General features: G+C 40.2%; 1 protein-coding gene across 7 annotated transcripts in view; it reads left to right on the forward strand.

Moving 5' to 3' along the window:
- Positions 1–15,549, forward strand: part of ARHGAP6 (Rho GTPase activating protein 6) — a 197,411-nt gene that overhangs the window by 177,591 nt on the left and 4,271 nt on the right. For 6 of the 7 annotated variants that reach the window (XM_081858669.1, XM_081858670.1, XM_081858673.1 and 3 more), the window contains exons 6-11: positions 1,668–1,723; positions 2,970–3,120; positions 4,807–4,955; positions 5,990–6,169; positions 11,939–12,036; positions 14,731–14,996. In XM_081858669.1, coding sequence (XP_081714795.1) covers positions 1,668–1,723; positions 2,970–3,120; positions 4,807–4,955; positions 5,990–6,169; positions 11,939–12,036; positions 14,731–14,996 — 900 coding nt within the window. Of the gene's footprint in view, positions 1–1,667; positions 1,724–2,969; positions 3,121–4,806; positions 4,956–5,989; positions 6,170–11,938; positions 12,037–13,067; positions 13,892–14,730; positions 14,997–15,549 lie in introns of those variants that run through there. The other variant, XM_081858675.1, reaches the window with a different exon arrangement.

The following is a 15,549-nucleotide window of genomic DNA, read 5'->3' on the forward strand; positions in this document are numbered from 1 at the left end:
CAAGGCACGCTTTCCAATAGAAAGTAATGCAAAATGGATCAATCCATTCCAGACTTTTAAAAACAACCCCTAAAACAGCAATTTAACATGAATTTTACTATCTAACAAGACCACTGATCCATAAAATGAAAGCAATAAACAATGTACTGCAGTCACACAATCAATCAGTAGCTGAACTGGGTTCCACACAGTCACAAAAACAAAAGAAAAAAGAGCCACAAAAATGCAAAATAAATAGCAAAAATAGACAGACCTCAGCGTAACACTCAAAATGGAAGCGTAACACTCAAAATGGAGCATGTTCGGTTTCCGAAAAAAGTTCGCAAACTGGAACACTTACTTCCAGGTTTGCAGTGTTTGGGTTCCAAGTTGTTTGAGTACCAGGCATTTGAGAACCAAGGTAACACTGTACATTCTCCACAAGTTTCAAATTACAGCTGCAAATCTGTTGGGAGACATGTATCCATCCAACACAGCAGAAGGCAAAATTTGTACATGTATTTATGCCTACTCCAACCTTATGTCTACTTCAGCTTTGCCTTCATGTAGCCTACTCCGTCATTCTTCTTCTTTTTTTTTTTTAATCTAAAAGATCTAAAAGTGCTGCAGGCAGATTATACATCTGTGACAGACTTGGATATTGCCACTTTGGTTTCCCGTGCTACTTGAGAAAAAGCAAGTGTGTTTTACCAAGTATATAACTCTGTCATGGTGTAAACAATGAAATGAATAATATGTGCAAGTGTGGTATATAAGAAAACTAGTATTTCACATTTTTTTAATGATTGTGCACACAGGTAAATGAATACCTGTGCATATACCTACAATGGACAAAAGGTTTATGAAACTCAGGCAGTGCAGGGAAGCACTAATTGAGGGCGGGGTAAGGTAGCACACAGGGCAAATACATCCCATCAAACATAGCCTACTAGAGTGTCAACAGAAAACACTAAGATAGAGTTCAATTGAAAGCACTTACGTGTAAAAGAACAAAGATAAACATAGACGTGGAGAAATAAGATGAGTGCAACTTACATGTGCATTAATATTCTAGTGTATACACATCCTGAGCTGCTGCCAGTCATAGGATAGAAAGGGAAAGTATCTGTCCTTTGTTACTAGGAGATAACTAAAATGGTGTTCAAATTAGCATTTTTAAAATTCTGGGATGAAAGTTGTTCACATCTACATTTACCATTTCCAGCCTCCTGCTGTTGCCAGGGAGAAAGCAGCGCATGAGCCAGTGCAATACTAAGTTCATCCATAGGCAACTTTTTTCTCTGTGCACTTAACTTTTATGCCTACATTAGTGAGCTGAGGCTGAAGTATTTTTATATAATTGAGACATGCGTGTTGTGGTTAAGATTGGTCTTAGGCTTCCCCCTAGTGTCACCCTTAAATAGTTACCACCAAGTTGCTGAAAAGCAATCATTGATGCATAACAGCAAGCTTCACTGAGGAAAGTACTCACCAATTCTACCTTTTTCTGAATTATAGGCAAGTTTGGGTTTTATGTTTGGCGTGGATGGGGAGGAGGAGTGATAGCCCCTGAGTGTTGTTACAGTTATTCATAGGATGTTTGCTGCAGAAAATGTAAAAATGCTATGATAATGCATGTTCTACCAAAGCTTTAAATAATGAAAGAAGTGATTTGTTGTATTTTTCAGGCCTTCAGACAGTGGGCATATTCCGAGTTGGTAGCTCAAAAAAGAGAGTAAGACAGGTGAGACTATAGTACACCTTCCTTTTTTGCCCTTACTTTAATGCGTACTGAGAATCTGATTTTTAAAAAGTCTAAGTGAACAATAATGCCTTTATAACTTTTCTAGACAAAGCAGTTTACAAGCCACAAAGCAAACATACTAGGGGGGAAATTATGACCACAAAAATCTCAGAACAATATTTTGAAACATTGCTAAAAGCCATGCAGACTGATACTAATACTGCATAATATAAAATTAAGAGAGTTGGGCAAAACTTGTGGAGTTCAGCCATTCAGATCAAATTAGTTGCTGAAGGCACTGGTAAAGAGGTACCATATTTTTCGCCCTATAGGACGCACTTTTCCCCCTCCAAAAATGAAGGGGAAATGTGTGTGCGTCCTATGGGGCAAATGCAGGCTTTCGCTGAAGCCTGGAGAGCGAGAAGGGTCGGTGCGCACCGACCCCTCTTGCTCTCCAGGCTTCAGGAAGCTATCCGCAAGCCTGCAGCGGCTGGGGGAAGGTCCCCCGGGAGCGCAAGGCTTGCGGGCGGCAGCCTGCAGCACGGAGCACGGGGCGCCCTCCAGAGGACGCCCCGTGCTTCGCACAGGTGTCCGTAAGCCTTGCGTGCCCGGCGGGAGTTGCCGCCGGGCTCGCAAGGCTTGCGGATAGCAGCCTGTTCTGGGGGCTGGGGTTGGGGGAAGCTTGGGGGGGGGATATTTTTTTTTATTCATTCCCCCCCAAAAAACAAATGAGGTGCGTCCTATGGGCCAGTGTGCCCTATAGGGCAAAAAATACGGTAGGTCTTTAAGATCCATTTAAAACCCACAAGGGATAAGATTTGCTTTATAAGGGCCATTGTAACCAATGACATGGTCTGTATTGTTCATAAAGGATTTCACTTTTGTACTGTCTAATTAAACTTCCTTTTTTAAAATTTAAAATTTAAATTTAAACTTAACAGGATTCCTGCAAAATTGAATGTTGGTCCCATACAATGAAATAACAGTGTACGTTGAAATCATTAACAAAAAGTGTCCATTTGACTCCTAATAATACTGAAATCACTCCATTTCACCTTAAAACAATACAGACTTTGGTCCATTTCCTCAGATTATACTGTTTTCTTAGCAGATGTGGAACATGGCACATTTTCCAACTGGCGGCCAAAGTATTAACCTAATGCATCATCTCCCCTTATTTATGATTTGTAGATTAATAATGTAGATGTCTAGATGTGACCTTTTCCCTTTGTGTTGATTTTTCCAGTTACGCGAAGAGTTTGACCGTGGTGTGGATGTAATGTTGGATGAAGAACACAGCATTCATGATGTGGCTGCTTTGTTAAAGGAATTTCTTCGTGACATGCCTGATCCACTCCTGACTAGGGAGCTTTACACTCCTTTCATCAATACTCTCCGTAAGCAGAGCAACCTCCTCTTTTACAGATTCCTTAAAAACCTATACCACACAAACTCTGCGTAAGGTGTAGAGGTGCAGTTGAAGTGATTTGTTCCTAAATTAACATGTTTAAAATGTGTGTAGGGTCCTAAACACTTCTTTGTTAAATTTTTGAAATGCGGGAAACTTAAAACCAAGTACCTAGTGTGGTTTAATGGGTGGAGTTCTGAGCATGGGCTAAGGATGAAGTCCCTAGATAAAGTAATCAGTTCTTGGTGTGTAAAATGAGAGTTGGGAGGACACAAAAGTTAAAGTATTTTGATTTCTGAGCGTGAAATAGATGATGGCTATATTCTGAAGTTGGCAAAAGAAAAGTTGGCTGTGCCATTATTTCCTGTTACACTTATTGCCTGTTCCTGATGAACCTCTATGGCTAATCCTAAGCAGCTTTCCTCAACCTGGTGCCATCCAGATGTTTTGGACAGCATCTCCAGCGTGGCCAGTTCCTAATGTTCATCATGTGTGCATGCAAATTGACTGCAGTTTGTAAAGCTATTATGCTTTCCCAAGCTTTAAATAGTAGTGCCAAACGCTTGGGGTTATAGCCAACATTGTGCAGTGAAACATAAGTACAGACTACAGGTCTCTCATTTCTTTCCTTCCTGCAGCCCTGCAGAGCACAATTTTCTTCACCGATTTTTCAGTAATTCCTCCTATCCACTGCAGCCATTTACAACACAACCCTTACTCCCTGAATGACCCCTGACCCTGTAGAGAAGCTTTTTGGGGAGTGCAAGTGTTGGAGGGCAGAATGGAGGAAGGGAAAGATTTGCTGTGTAAGCTTGCCTCCCACTTGTGGAATATTGGATCCATTGTCTACCTGGAACTAATGTGAGAGACAATGTATGATTTTGTCCACTTGTACACAATGCTGACAATACTGTATTCAGCCCCACTCACTGATTGAGAATAAGACTAAAAATGTGATCTGTAGTTGAATTTTCTCTAGAAACTTCCTCAAATGTTGATTTCATGTTAACCTGAGATGAACTCCATTAGAATATATCTGTTGCTTCATCAAGTTGACGTGAATCCTGTTTTTTCCAGACTAGAGCTGTGCACGAATGCCTCTTGAAATTTTTCTTCCTATTCTCAGGGACGGGATTCAAAATTATCAGTGACAATGGTGAAGCTTATTTTCTTTTCTCAACAAGTGACAACAGCAGCAACTATGATGGCAGCCTGGCTGCCATTTTGCATTCCCCACAATGGCTCAAACCTAGCATTATCCCAGGTCATGGGAGAAGAGAGGAATTGGTGGCCAATGATGAAGAATAGTCAGAGAAAATTCTGTGAAGTGACCTTTTCTTCTAGCAAAATGAGAGAAAATCCTCAGAAACTGTCTGAGAAAAAGGGAGGTGTTTTGGCTCAGCTCTAGATTATGTTCTTGTACAGGCAACAACAGTTTTGCCTGTGTTCAAAAAATATGCGACAATGCACACATGGGCTGTTCCACACCTGGAAGAGGGTGTGACGGGGGTGGAGTGGGGTGGAACAGAAGCAAATTGGGGGTTGCCCGTATTTAATTGCAGTTGATATAAATTATATAGGAATATCATGTCAGTTGAGAGATATGTAACATGCCTGTCCTTGTGTACATAACTGTGAGCACATTCCTTAGAGTACTTCCCCCCTTCTCTTTTAGTATTAGAGCCCCATGAACAACTAAGCACCCTGCAACTTCTTATTTATCTTCTACCTCCCTGCAACTGTGACACCTTACATCGACTACTCCAGTTCCTTGCGACTGTAGCTAGCCATGCAGAAGACAGGATAGACGAAGACAGCCAGGATGTAAGTTCAGATCATTCATTTTTTCTATGGCTATTTCTGGAGGATGCTGTGAAGAACAGAGAACTGAATCACCCCCCCCCCTCATTTTCTTCATTTCCCAGTACAGCATCTTAGTTTTTATTAACAGTTTCCATGTTTATTAATATTTTTTATTGTTAACAACAAAATAAGTGATTTTTCAAAAGTGGCTTTGATATTTGCCACATTGCGAACAAAAAAAGGGGAAAGAAATGCTTTAAAATGAAAATTCCAACCCGAATGTTTTGATTAAATTTCATATATAAATAAATTCTAGTTGGAAACAAAGCATTTGCTGTGTTTAACTCCTCTCTCCTTCCCTAAACCATACTAATCTCAGTAAATTTTATTGCAGTTAGTATTATAAGTTAGCAATTCCTATTTCATCTTTTCAATAGTTTTGTAAACTTTAATTTTAAATAATGGATAAAGTATACTGTACACAATGTCCTTTGGGTTATTTGTGCTCTGGTATAGATTTCTTTTGGAAGTTGAATATTAGGATATGTTTTGTGCTTTCCAAATATTACTTTCCCTTTCCTCGTGCATTGCAGCATAAATATGGGAGGGATGCCCTCACAGAGGAGTTTTCCACTTCAGCAGTGCAAGTTTCCAGTAACCACTGGTGCTTGAGTGGAAACTTACCACTTCATGTGGCATTTGTATAGAAGAGCCTCACCACTGAAAAGCAGCTTATCAGAAAACTGTCTCCAGCACCGCTATTATAAATATAACAGGTCATTGCTTGATGTTCTTTCCAGAAACAGTTGTGTTCCTAATCTTCAGGCATCCTTGTATAAAGCACACATAGTTGATAAACTAAAATAATAATAATTGATAAATAAAGATGCAGACATATTGAGAACAAATTTGGATCTTTTTTATGGCAGATGGTTCAAGAGTATAAGACGATGCGGGGTTCTAAACTGGTTAGGCAAATGAATTCAGCCTACGCTAAATTCTGGGCAGCCATTTACAGAATCAGGTAACTCAACTTTATTTCTGTTTTGTTCCAGATTCCTGGCAACAAAATGACATCACTTAATCTAGCCACTATATTTGGACCTAACCTGTTGCACAAACAGAAGACAACAGACAAAGAATTTACCGTTCAAAGTACAGCGCGAGCTGAGGAGAGTACTGCAATCATTGCTGTTGTACAAAAGATGATAGAAAACTATGAAGTGCTTTTCATGGTAGGCAAAGTCTTCTTTATTTTGCATTATTGCAGGTTATGAATACAGTGGTACCTCGGGTTAAGAACTTAATTTGTTCTGGAAGTCCGTTCTTAACCTGAAACTTTTCTTAACCTGAGGTACCACTTTAGTTAATGGGGCCTCCCGCTGCCGCCACGCCACCGCCGTGCAATTTCTGTTCTCATCCTGAAGCAAAGTTCTTAACCCCAAGGTACTATTTCTGGGTTAGCAGAGTCTGTAACTTGAAGCATCTGTAACCTGAAGCATCTGTAACCCAAGGTACCACTGTACACTTCAAACTTTTCTCCTGTGCTTTCATTTCAAAACATGAAACACTCTCTATTTATATATTATATATCAGCTGTGGCATTGTCTTTTTAATGTACGGCAAAACACTGCTGAAAAAGACTATTGTCAATATGTGGTGAGATAATCTCATGAGATAAAAAACAAAACACCAGTCTGGCATCATGAACTTGAGATAGCATCATATATTTTCAGTTGTTGATAAATAAAGTCCCTTATATACTAGCATACAGTGTTTTTATCCTGTGGAGTACAATTCTTTGAGAAGTAGCTCCATAAGCATTGCAGATGTTTCTCACTTCAGAAGGAAAAAAAGAATGAACATGGATGCATATACCTTCACACGCATTGAAGGCCTTCTATGGTAAGGTGAATAGTGTGGATTATGAGGTTGACAATTATAGCAGAAAGACCTTGGGAACGACAAAATTATTGCTTTCTTGCATATGAGGTAGAAAGTGGAACAGCAACTCATAATTGCTAAATGAAATTCAAAACAACAGTTAGTGTTTCCTCATACTGTCATGTTTTCTGTGCAGTAAATATGAAATAAGCATCTTTCATCAAGGTTTCACTTCTGCTGCAGGGATTCATGCACACTTCCCAGTATTGTTTACTTGGTGATGAACTTCTGCAAGATAGTGCATTGTTTTGTACATGTGGGTACTATGGTTGCATAACATTATTCCTTAGCTTGAAGAAATACAATAACTGTATCTGACACCTCCTAAGCCGAAGGGGGGGGGGTGATGCTGATTATTTGTAGCCCAAATGGACCAGAAGGATCAGTGCATGTGGCACAATCCAAAAAAGCCTATTGTGGCTCCAAAATGCCTATGGGAAGTCCAAGAACATGATATGGATTCAACTGCCTTCTTCCACTGTTTCAACCCAGTGACTGGTATACAGATGCATAATGCCTTCAATCCTGGAGGTAATGCATAGCCATCAGTATGTTATCCTCTATAAATCTGCCTAATCCTTCTTTAAATTCATCTATGTGATCATTGTCACATCTTGTTGAACCGAATTCCATACTTTAACTATGTGCTTTTGAAGTACTCCCTGGAGAAAACAAGTTCAGGCACCAGTTCTGTTTAACACAGAGCAGAGGATATTACAAACCAGAGGCCAAGGCTGCTGCTGCCATGCAGTTCTTCCTTCAAGCATCTATCTTGATGGCACTGAAATGCTTACAAGAGGGGACTGATAGAGTTGGCCTCCTCCCTTGCTAACGACATGGGTGGTCCTGGCTGCCTCGGCTGCAGAAGTCTCTCTTCGTAAAGGCAGTTGAGTTCCTTGCAAACCCTTTTTGCTTTTACCACCCTGAGTAATTGGGTGTCACCAGCAAACTTGGCCACCTCACTTCTCACCCATATCTCCAGATCATTTATGAACAAATTGAAAGGCATTGGTCCCAGTACAGATACTTGAGAGAATCTGCTTCTTACATCCTTCCATTGTGAGAAGTGTCAATTAATTCCTTCTCTCCACTTCAGCTGTTACAGAACAAAAGTGCCCGAACCCTTAGATAGCTTCCTCACCCCCCTTTCCACTTTCATATTACAGTTGCTATGGAAAATCTCCATCTGGGTACAGCCTTAGAAAGATTAAATACTTACAGCAATATGGTACCTTATGTAAGTAACTGAAGTATAGCTAAAGCAATCAAGTGTTAGAAGGCAACTGTGGTTAATATCCATGGTGTCTTCCTGTACAAATAGGTTCCTTCTTCCCCTATTCCAGCAAATGATTGATTGAGTTTGTGGGGGGTTTTTTGTGCTATTGACTTTTTACATGGTGCAGTGGCAGCCATGGGAGCCTTTGGTTGAAGAACCTCCATCTGATCAGTGGAAATGGCCAACATAGTTAATGTTATTTGTAGCTTCTAGAAGAGAAAAATATGTCATTGAATGTATGCTGGACATGAATAAAAATATTTTATTCTGTGAACTATATATACATGATCTGGTTTCCCTTATAGTGGAAAAATGACTCAATTCCTATGACTTCTCCTTTTTTGAATCACTTGTTGTCAGTATTGCTTGATTGCTTAATTGATTGATTGATTGATTGATTGATTGAATGAATGAATGATTGTGGGTTTACTAAAGCTAAAGGTAAAGGGACCTCTGACCATTAGGTCCAGTCGTGGCCGACTCTGGGGTTGTGGCGCTCATCTTGCATTATTGGCCAAGGGAGCCGGCATACAGCTTTCGGGTCATGTGGCCAGCATGACTAAGCCGCTTCTGGCAAACCAGAGCAGTGCACAGAAACGCCGTTTACCTTCCCGCCGGAGTGGTACCTATTTATCTACTTGCACTTTGACGTGCTTTCGAACTGCTAGGTTGGCAGGAGCAGGGACCGAGCAACGGGCACTCACCACGTTGCGGGGATCCGAACTGCCAACCTTCTGATCAGCAAGTCCTAGGCTCTGTGGTTTAACCCAAAGCGCCACCCATGGGTTTAATATTGCATAGCAAATGTTGATGCGCAGCAGTGCCCTTGGGCAGTGTATGGGCAACACATTTCAATGCATTACTCTACAGCCCACATTTAAACGAGATGAGAAGGCAAGAGGGAGTGGATAAATATTTGTGGGAAAAGCAGGGTGTGTGGGTATGTTTTATTTAGTTCAGTACAATTGAAAATACCTCTAATTAAGAAACTTAAGTTTTAAAGCAGTGTTATAGTATTGCAACACAGTCAGTTTGCATTCTGCACATTGGTTTTGAACCAAGCTTAAAAAGTAGTAGTATAATAGTATTGCCACCGTGTTTGACTGGAAACAAGTGAAGTGCTTAAGGCAGAGACTGGTAACCTCCCACCCTCCAGATGCTGTTCGACTACAACTCCCATAAACCCACATCATGGCATGGGGAAGATGGGTTTAAACCCCCTTCCACCAAGTTGCTTCCCGAACACTAAAGCCTGCTTTTAACTTCCTTAGAAACAAACAGGTGTTTCTGACATGGAACACTGACATCTCATCTAATTGCTTCCTAAATCTGATGAGCACAGTTGTTCTGACTGGGGCTGATGTGAGTTGTAGTTCAAAACATCTGGAGGGCTTCAGGACACATGGACTCTTGCTGCTTTGGCTTCTCACTTGCCTCATATTCCTTCACTATAATATTCAAGCACAATATACAAATTGAGTTAAGGTGCTCCTTTCAGTTCATGCAGAACCTTCCTTTTCTGAAGTCCATAAAGGATATATTTTTTAATTCCAAAAGACAGGTTCTAAATATAATGAGGTGGGATCCTGATTGTGGGGTGGGGGCAAGTTATCTTGATTCCCCTGCACCAGTCCCTACACTGTTTCTGTGTGTCCTTCAGTCCTCAACAGTGTGGGGATATTGGGTGCTGCAGTGGAAGATCAGTAAAAGAAGCTTTTCCTTCTCTCTGCCAGCAGGAGCTAACAGGAGCGATGTTTGGACACAATCTATTAAATTAACAAGGATATTTTATTTCTCTAATTGGGGGGGTGGGGGAGGGAGAGAGCGATAGGGTTAAAACACTGAGCTAGTTATCCACTGGATCATTGCAGCTGTAGTAGCCTTTTTCTACCACATCTTTCTTACAATCTGTCATAGATTACAGGGTGCGGGCAATGTCTGTCTTCTTTGCTTTTTTTAGAGCAGGTTTTATTATTTTGTTGGAGCTGATAAATATTTTGCCTCTTTGTAGGCCAAGCTAAGTGCCTTGCTGGATGCAAGGGAACAATGTACCATTTCAAATGACGTGTTTATAATTAGAGAGTGCTGCGGATGTGTGTCAGTTTGACATCAGATACGTACAGTGGGAAAGCATCTCCGTAGAGATTCTTCCTATTTGTGCCAATGTGTTTATTGACTGAACTGAACTGCTTCAGTGAATCTGGTTCAAACCTCTGCCCCAATTTAGCTGTTATAGTGGAATATACTTATATCAAGCTATTTGTGCTTATTTCTTCATTTGCTGTTAGCATTTTGTCTAAGAAAACAACAAGGTGTGTGAGTCTGCAAATTGGACCCTCATATTCTTTGCTAAGGTGGTAGATTGATTGACAGATATAGGCGTGTTGACTCTTTGTAGCAAATGCTGATAGTTCCCTATCAAGCAGCAGCAAATTGTTTTTCAAACCCCAGAAGTGGTAAGAGGCCAGGGCTGCTGTTTATAGTTAAGACTTTGACATTTGCACTAGTTTCAAATAGAGAAACATTTGGACGAGAGCGTGGATCCACAGTGTACAACTTAAGTGTGTTGCTGCCAAGTTTTCTTTCGCTCCTCCAGCTGTGACCGGTTTCACCACTGAAACTGGAGCAAGATATGCGAAATAAAATCCAGTAGAACAGAATGTGATATTTGGCCTACTGCATGGGTTTATCGTCAGGTCAGAATGGTTCTGCTTGTCAGGATGGATACATAATATTACTACAGGTTGTTTGTGTTTCTTCAGTGAATTAGGATCAGCAATCTGCTGCTGATTTTAGTTCTGTAGTAAATAGTCAGGTATCAGTTTCACATATTTTTCAAAGTTGCAGCAGAACAAAATAGAGAATACATGCACTCTACAAGTAAATTCTAACTTACCGTAAGTACATGGAGCTGTATTAAAAATTCTTTCTGCAGGGATGTGTTAAAATCCTAAATAACCTGTCAGGATGATGGAGGCTCAGTTTGGCAATTGTTTTCTGAACAGGAGTCAAACTTGAAAGCATTGTGTTTGTTTGTGTGTGTGCGCTGTTCTGCCTCCCAAGTTCATTCCATCCCAGTGTGAGTCATGAATGCCAGGTGTCTCTGCCAGGTGTTGTACAGCCCATTAAAGTCAGATATGCATGAATGAAATAAAATGTGCTACTTATAATAAAATTTAGAATGAAGAGCAATTAGTGTTTTAACAGACATGAAAATCATTGCACACCTCGTTCTTTTTCTAAGCATGATGAGTATTGATGTTTTAGAACAAATTATGCATTCAGCAATATTGTCTGATACTTGATCAATATTTTATTGAACGATCAGTAAGAGCAGTCTTTCTACAAACTGTGTACAGTCCATTATTTCATATTATTAGAACCACAGTCCTGTGCACTTATGCATAGTAAGAAAGAAATGAGTGGAAAGAGAGAGAGCATTTGTTAAATAATACTGCTTTCCTTATATACTGTATTTTTCTGTGTATAAGCCTAGGTTTCCCCCCCCCCCAAAAAAAATGTCAGAAATGGGGGGGGGGTCTTATACACGGATATATCTCCCCCCATTTTCTTAAATCTGAGTCCCCAAAATGTGAGTCCCCCAAAATAGGGGGGCATCTGATAGACGGAAAAATACGGTACTTATTTCACACAAATAGTTGTAATCATTGATCAGTTGTTCTGTAGTGTGTTTGTTTCATTTTGTTGAAGCTTAGCCTTTGACTGTATAGTACACCGGTGCATGATTCTGTACTCACCTTTCTGATGCTTCATTCATTTTTAGGTCCCTGCTGACCTTCAAAACGAAGTTCTGATTAGTCTACTTGAGACTGACCCAGATGTTGTAGACTATTTGCTGAGAAGGAAAGCTTCTCAGTCATCGTGAGTAATTTGTTTTCCTTTTCCTTCATTGTTTCCACCAGGGATGTGTTTTCTAGCTGAATTATTCAAAAACGTCTAATTTCAAAACCCTGTTACATTGATTTAAAAGAACAAGAATGTGCTGTCAACAATTGTGTCCCTTTCATAACTTAATGTGAGTGGTTGTGATTTTAGTGCCTTTAGAATCATTAAATGGTCTTCATGTTTATTTTCCATAGTCCATTTGCTTATAAAATAGGCAGGAAACTGTAATAAACTAATTTAATTGGTTCCATGGCAGCAGTTTTTAAGCATCTTCAATGATATGTATTAATCAGTAGCCTGGTTAGATTGATACTCATGAATGTTGATGGGGTTCATCTTTCACATAGCTGTGATCCTGATGTTCACCGAGGGCACAGAAATTCCAATATGTGCATACATGTTCCTTATACAGTTCAGCAAAGTGGACAGAACTGCGTACACGAAAGGAACTGACTCCCCCATTGTGGGGAATATACTTGGACAGGATGGTTTTGCCCGTATTGGGCACACAGAAAGTTTTGGATCATATCCGTGTTAATTTGTTTCTAGTGCGTGCCAATGCAGCAGCTGTTAGAATCTCAATAGCATTCTCAGCTATACATTAAGTCATTTTAAAGGTTTCCTGGACAGAGTTCAGAACTGTTCTCTCTCTCTCTCTCTCTCTCTCTCTCTCTCTCTCTCTCTCTCTCTCTTTTACACACACACACACACACACACTTCGTTGTGTCATCAGTCCAATAGTTTCCAGCTGAGTTCCATGCAGATGTGTTTATCAATCTTCTCTGAAAAGCATGATGGCACTTTCTTAAGAAACTATGTTCAAATGATGGTTGCAAATTGCAGTCACTGTACTTCCCAGGTCAACAATGGAAAATGTATGTGTCTGAGACTTATGACAGAATTGTCACTAAGCTATTGTTCTGCTGCTAATATAATTTGTTCTTTTTCCATTCATTTCATTAATAATGAGGTACCTAGAAATCACTTTTTATATGTTTTAATGTTAGCGTGTTTCCAGCCGTCATTGCGAAGTCATGGGGAAGAATTTGGCTAGAAGATGAGAGGGACAATTGTTCCACATGAAAAGAATGTGATCCTCATAAGACATGGCCCGTTCCCATTCCCATTTGGAGAAATGGCTACAAATAAACTGGGCTGTCCCCACCCCCCACCCCATGAGAAGTTGGAATGTGAGATACGCTTTTAGTTAACAACAGCCACAAAAATCTATAACCACATATCTCTTGGGACTATCCTGGTTACACTTGATTATGGATTTTTAATCTGGACAAATGACAAGGAAAATGGTGAAACTCAACAGTGTGAAGTAAGCAGTGGAAATAATTGGTTCCATGCAAAATATATGAGAACTACTCCAACACTTCTTTCTCAGGATGGCTGTCTTGAGACTGCTACTTGTAAAGTGTACATTGCGAGTTCCTCTCTGGCCTTTTCACTCAATGCTTTCTCGCCTCTGCTTTTAACTGATTGCCGATGTTTCCATTTCCTCTTATTGGAGTGCAAAACAAAGCTTGCCATGTTTATAACATATCCTGTCAGAATGGAAACAAAAAAATACAGCTGTGTTGGGCATTGTGTAATATTGCTTGCTACTAACACTACTGGAATGACCATCTATTTCTGGATTGCCCACCCACTTACATACCTGGAATTGCAAGGATGAATTTTCGATTCTTCATCAGTATACTAATATAACTAACCAAAAAACTGGCGGTGAAAGCTTTCTTGTTAAATCTCTTATAAAGCAGACAGTGTCCATCTTAAGCTTTTATCAGGGATTCTTTTTATAAGAAGGACAAGTCTTATTCAAGGTAAGGTAAGACTTTATGTAACTTGGAAGTTTGTTGTATAGTATTTCCATGAATGTTTCCCTTCACCCCACCCTCCACATATCTTGTGTTATGTCACTTTATTAGACATCTCCTACATAATAATTAGGGATGCGGGTGGCGCTGTGGGTTAAACCACAGAGCCTAGGACTTGCCGATCAGAAGGTTGGCATTTCGAATCCCCTTGACGGGGTGAGCTCCTGTTGCTCGGTCCCTGCTCCTGCCAACCTAGGAGTTCGAAAGCACGTCAAAGTGCAAGTAGATAAATAGGTACCGCTCCGGCGGGAAAGTAAACGGCGTTTCTGTGCGCTGCTCTGGTTCGCCAGAAGTGGCTTAGTCATGCTGGCCACATGACCCAGAAGCTGTATGCCGGCTCCCTCGGCCAATAAAGCAAGATGAGCACCACAACCCCAGAGTTGGCCACGACTGGACCTAATGGTCAGGGGTCCCTTTACCTTTACATAATAATTTGCCAAATTTTATATTACTTTCCAAAACTGAAATACAGCTATTACACATACATGTCAGGGAACCTTTTTTATCCTTTGATTTTAAAAATCAAATTGTAGAGAAAACCTTCGGTGTTAACACAAGAAGTGAGTTCTGTTTGAATTATAATTTCACCTGACATATTCTGCAAAACTTCTGTTGTTGTCTTTTTGAAACATCTGTTGATTTGTTTTAGATATATTGTGGCAGTGGCTTTTTTTGTTGTAGAAGCACTTTCATCCCAGTATGACCTGCCTTGCGCGCTTGTTGTTGAAATGCACCATTGATTTCCTTGGGCTGAACTTTCTGTTTTTGTGTCAAACTTTATCAGAATCCCTGAAATGCTCCAGTCAGAAGGTTCATTCTCCATGGAAGGCCGACATCCATCCATAGACTCAAATCGAGCCTCGAGTGGTGACATCTCGCCTTATGACAACAATTCCCCAGTGCTCTCTGAAAGGTCTCTTTTGGCAATGCAAGACGATATGGCCCTCACCTCTGAGTCAAAGTTATTCAAAGTACCAGAGCAATGTACATTGATCAGCAGTTTGCACCCCAAATCAAGAGAGAATTCCCTTGGATCGTGGTTTGGAAAAGGTACAATCAGCACCAAACCTAGATGTTTCTCATTGCACTGTGATGTTATTGCTGTGTATTACATATTTTAAAATAGTTCTAGGCTGTCTTTTTGGGGGGAGGGGAGTCCTCTGAAGGAAATACACATAAAAAGAATAAAACACAATTCCAAAAATTGCAATCAACTGAAAGCAGTAGTAAAGATATTTCAAAAGCCACATTCGTACAAAATTCATTTCAACACTTAAAAGAAGTAATTGAAAACCTTCAGCAATATAACACATCAAAAAGTTATATCCATGCGACCTCTTAATTAAAAGTGGGTCAGAATGAATTGTTTTTGAGGTTGCTCTGTGGCAGGGGGCAGTGCAGGATATATGCTCCACGGTATATATCGCCAGTTCCAAAAATCTTATTTGGTCCAGTATTATCTGCTGTTAAATCTCTGTGCAATTTTCTCTGGTCTCTACTTTCTGGATACTAAACATGATTGACAGTACATTTCCCTCCAGTTATTTGGAAAGAAAGTTCTTTAAAGTGTCCTAGCATGCTGTTTCTGAAAACCAACTCAGTC

Source organism: Podarcis erhardii (genome assembly GCF_964252035.2).
Source record: "Podarcis erhardii genome assembly, chromosome: 4".
NCBI lineage: Eukaryota > Metazoa > Chordata > Lepidosauria > Squamata > Lacertidae > Podarcis > Podarcis erhardii.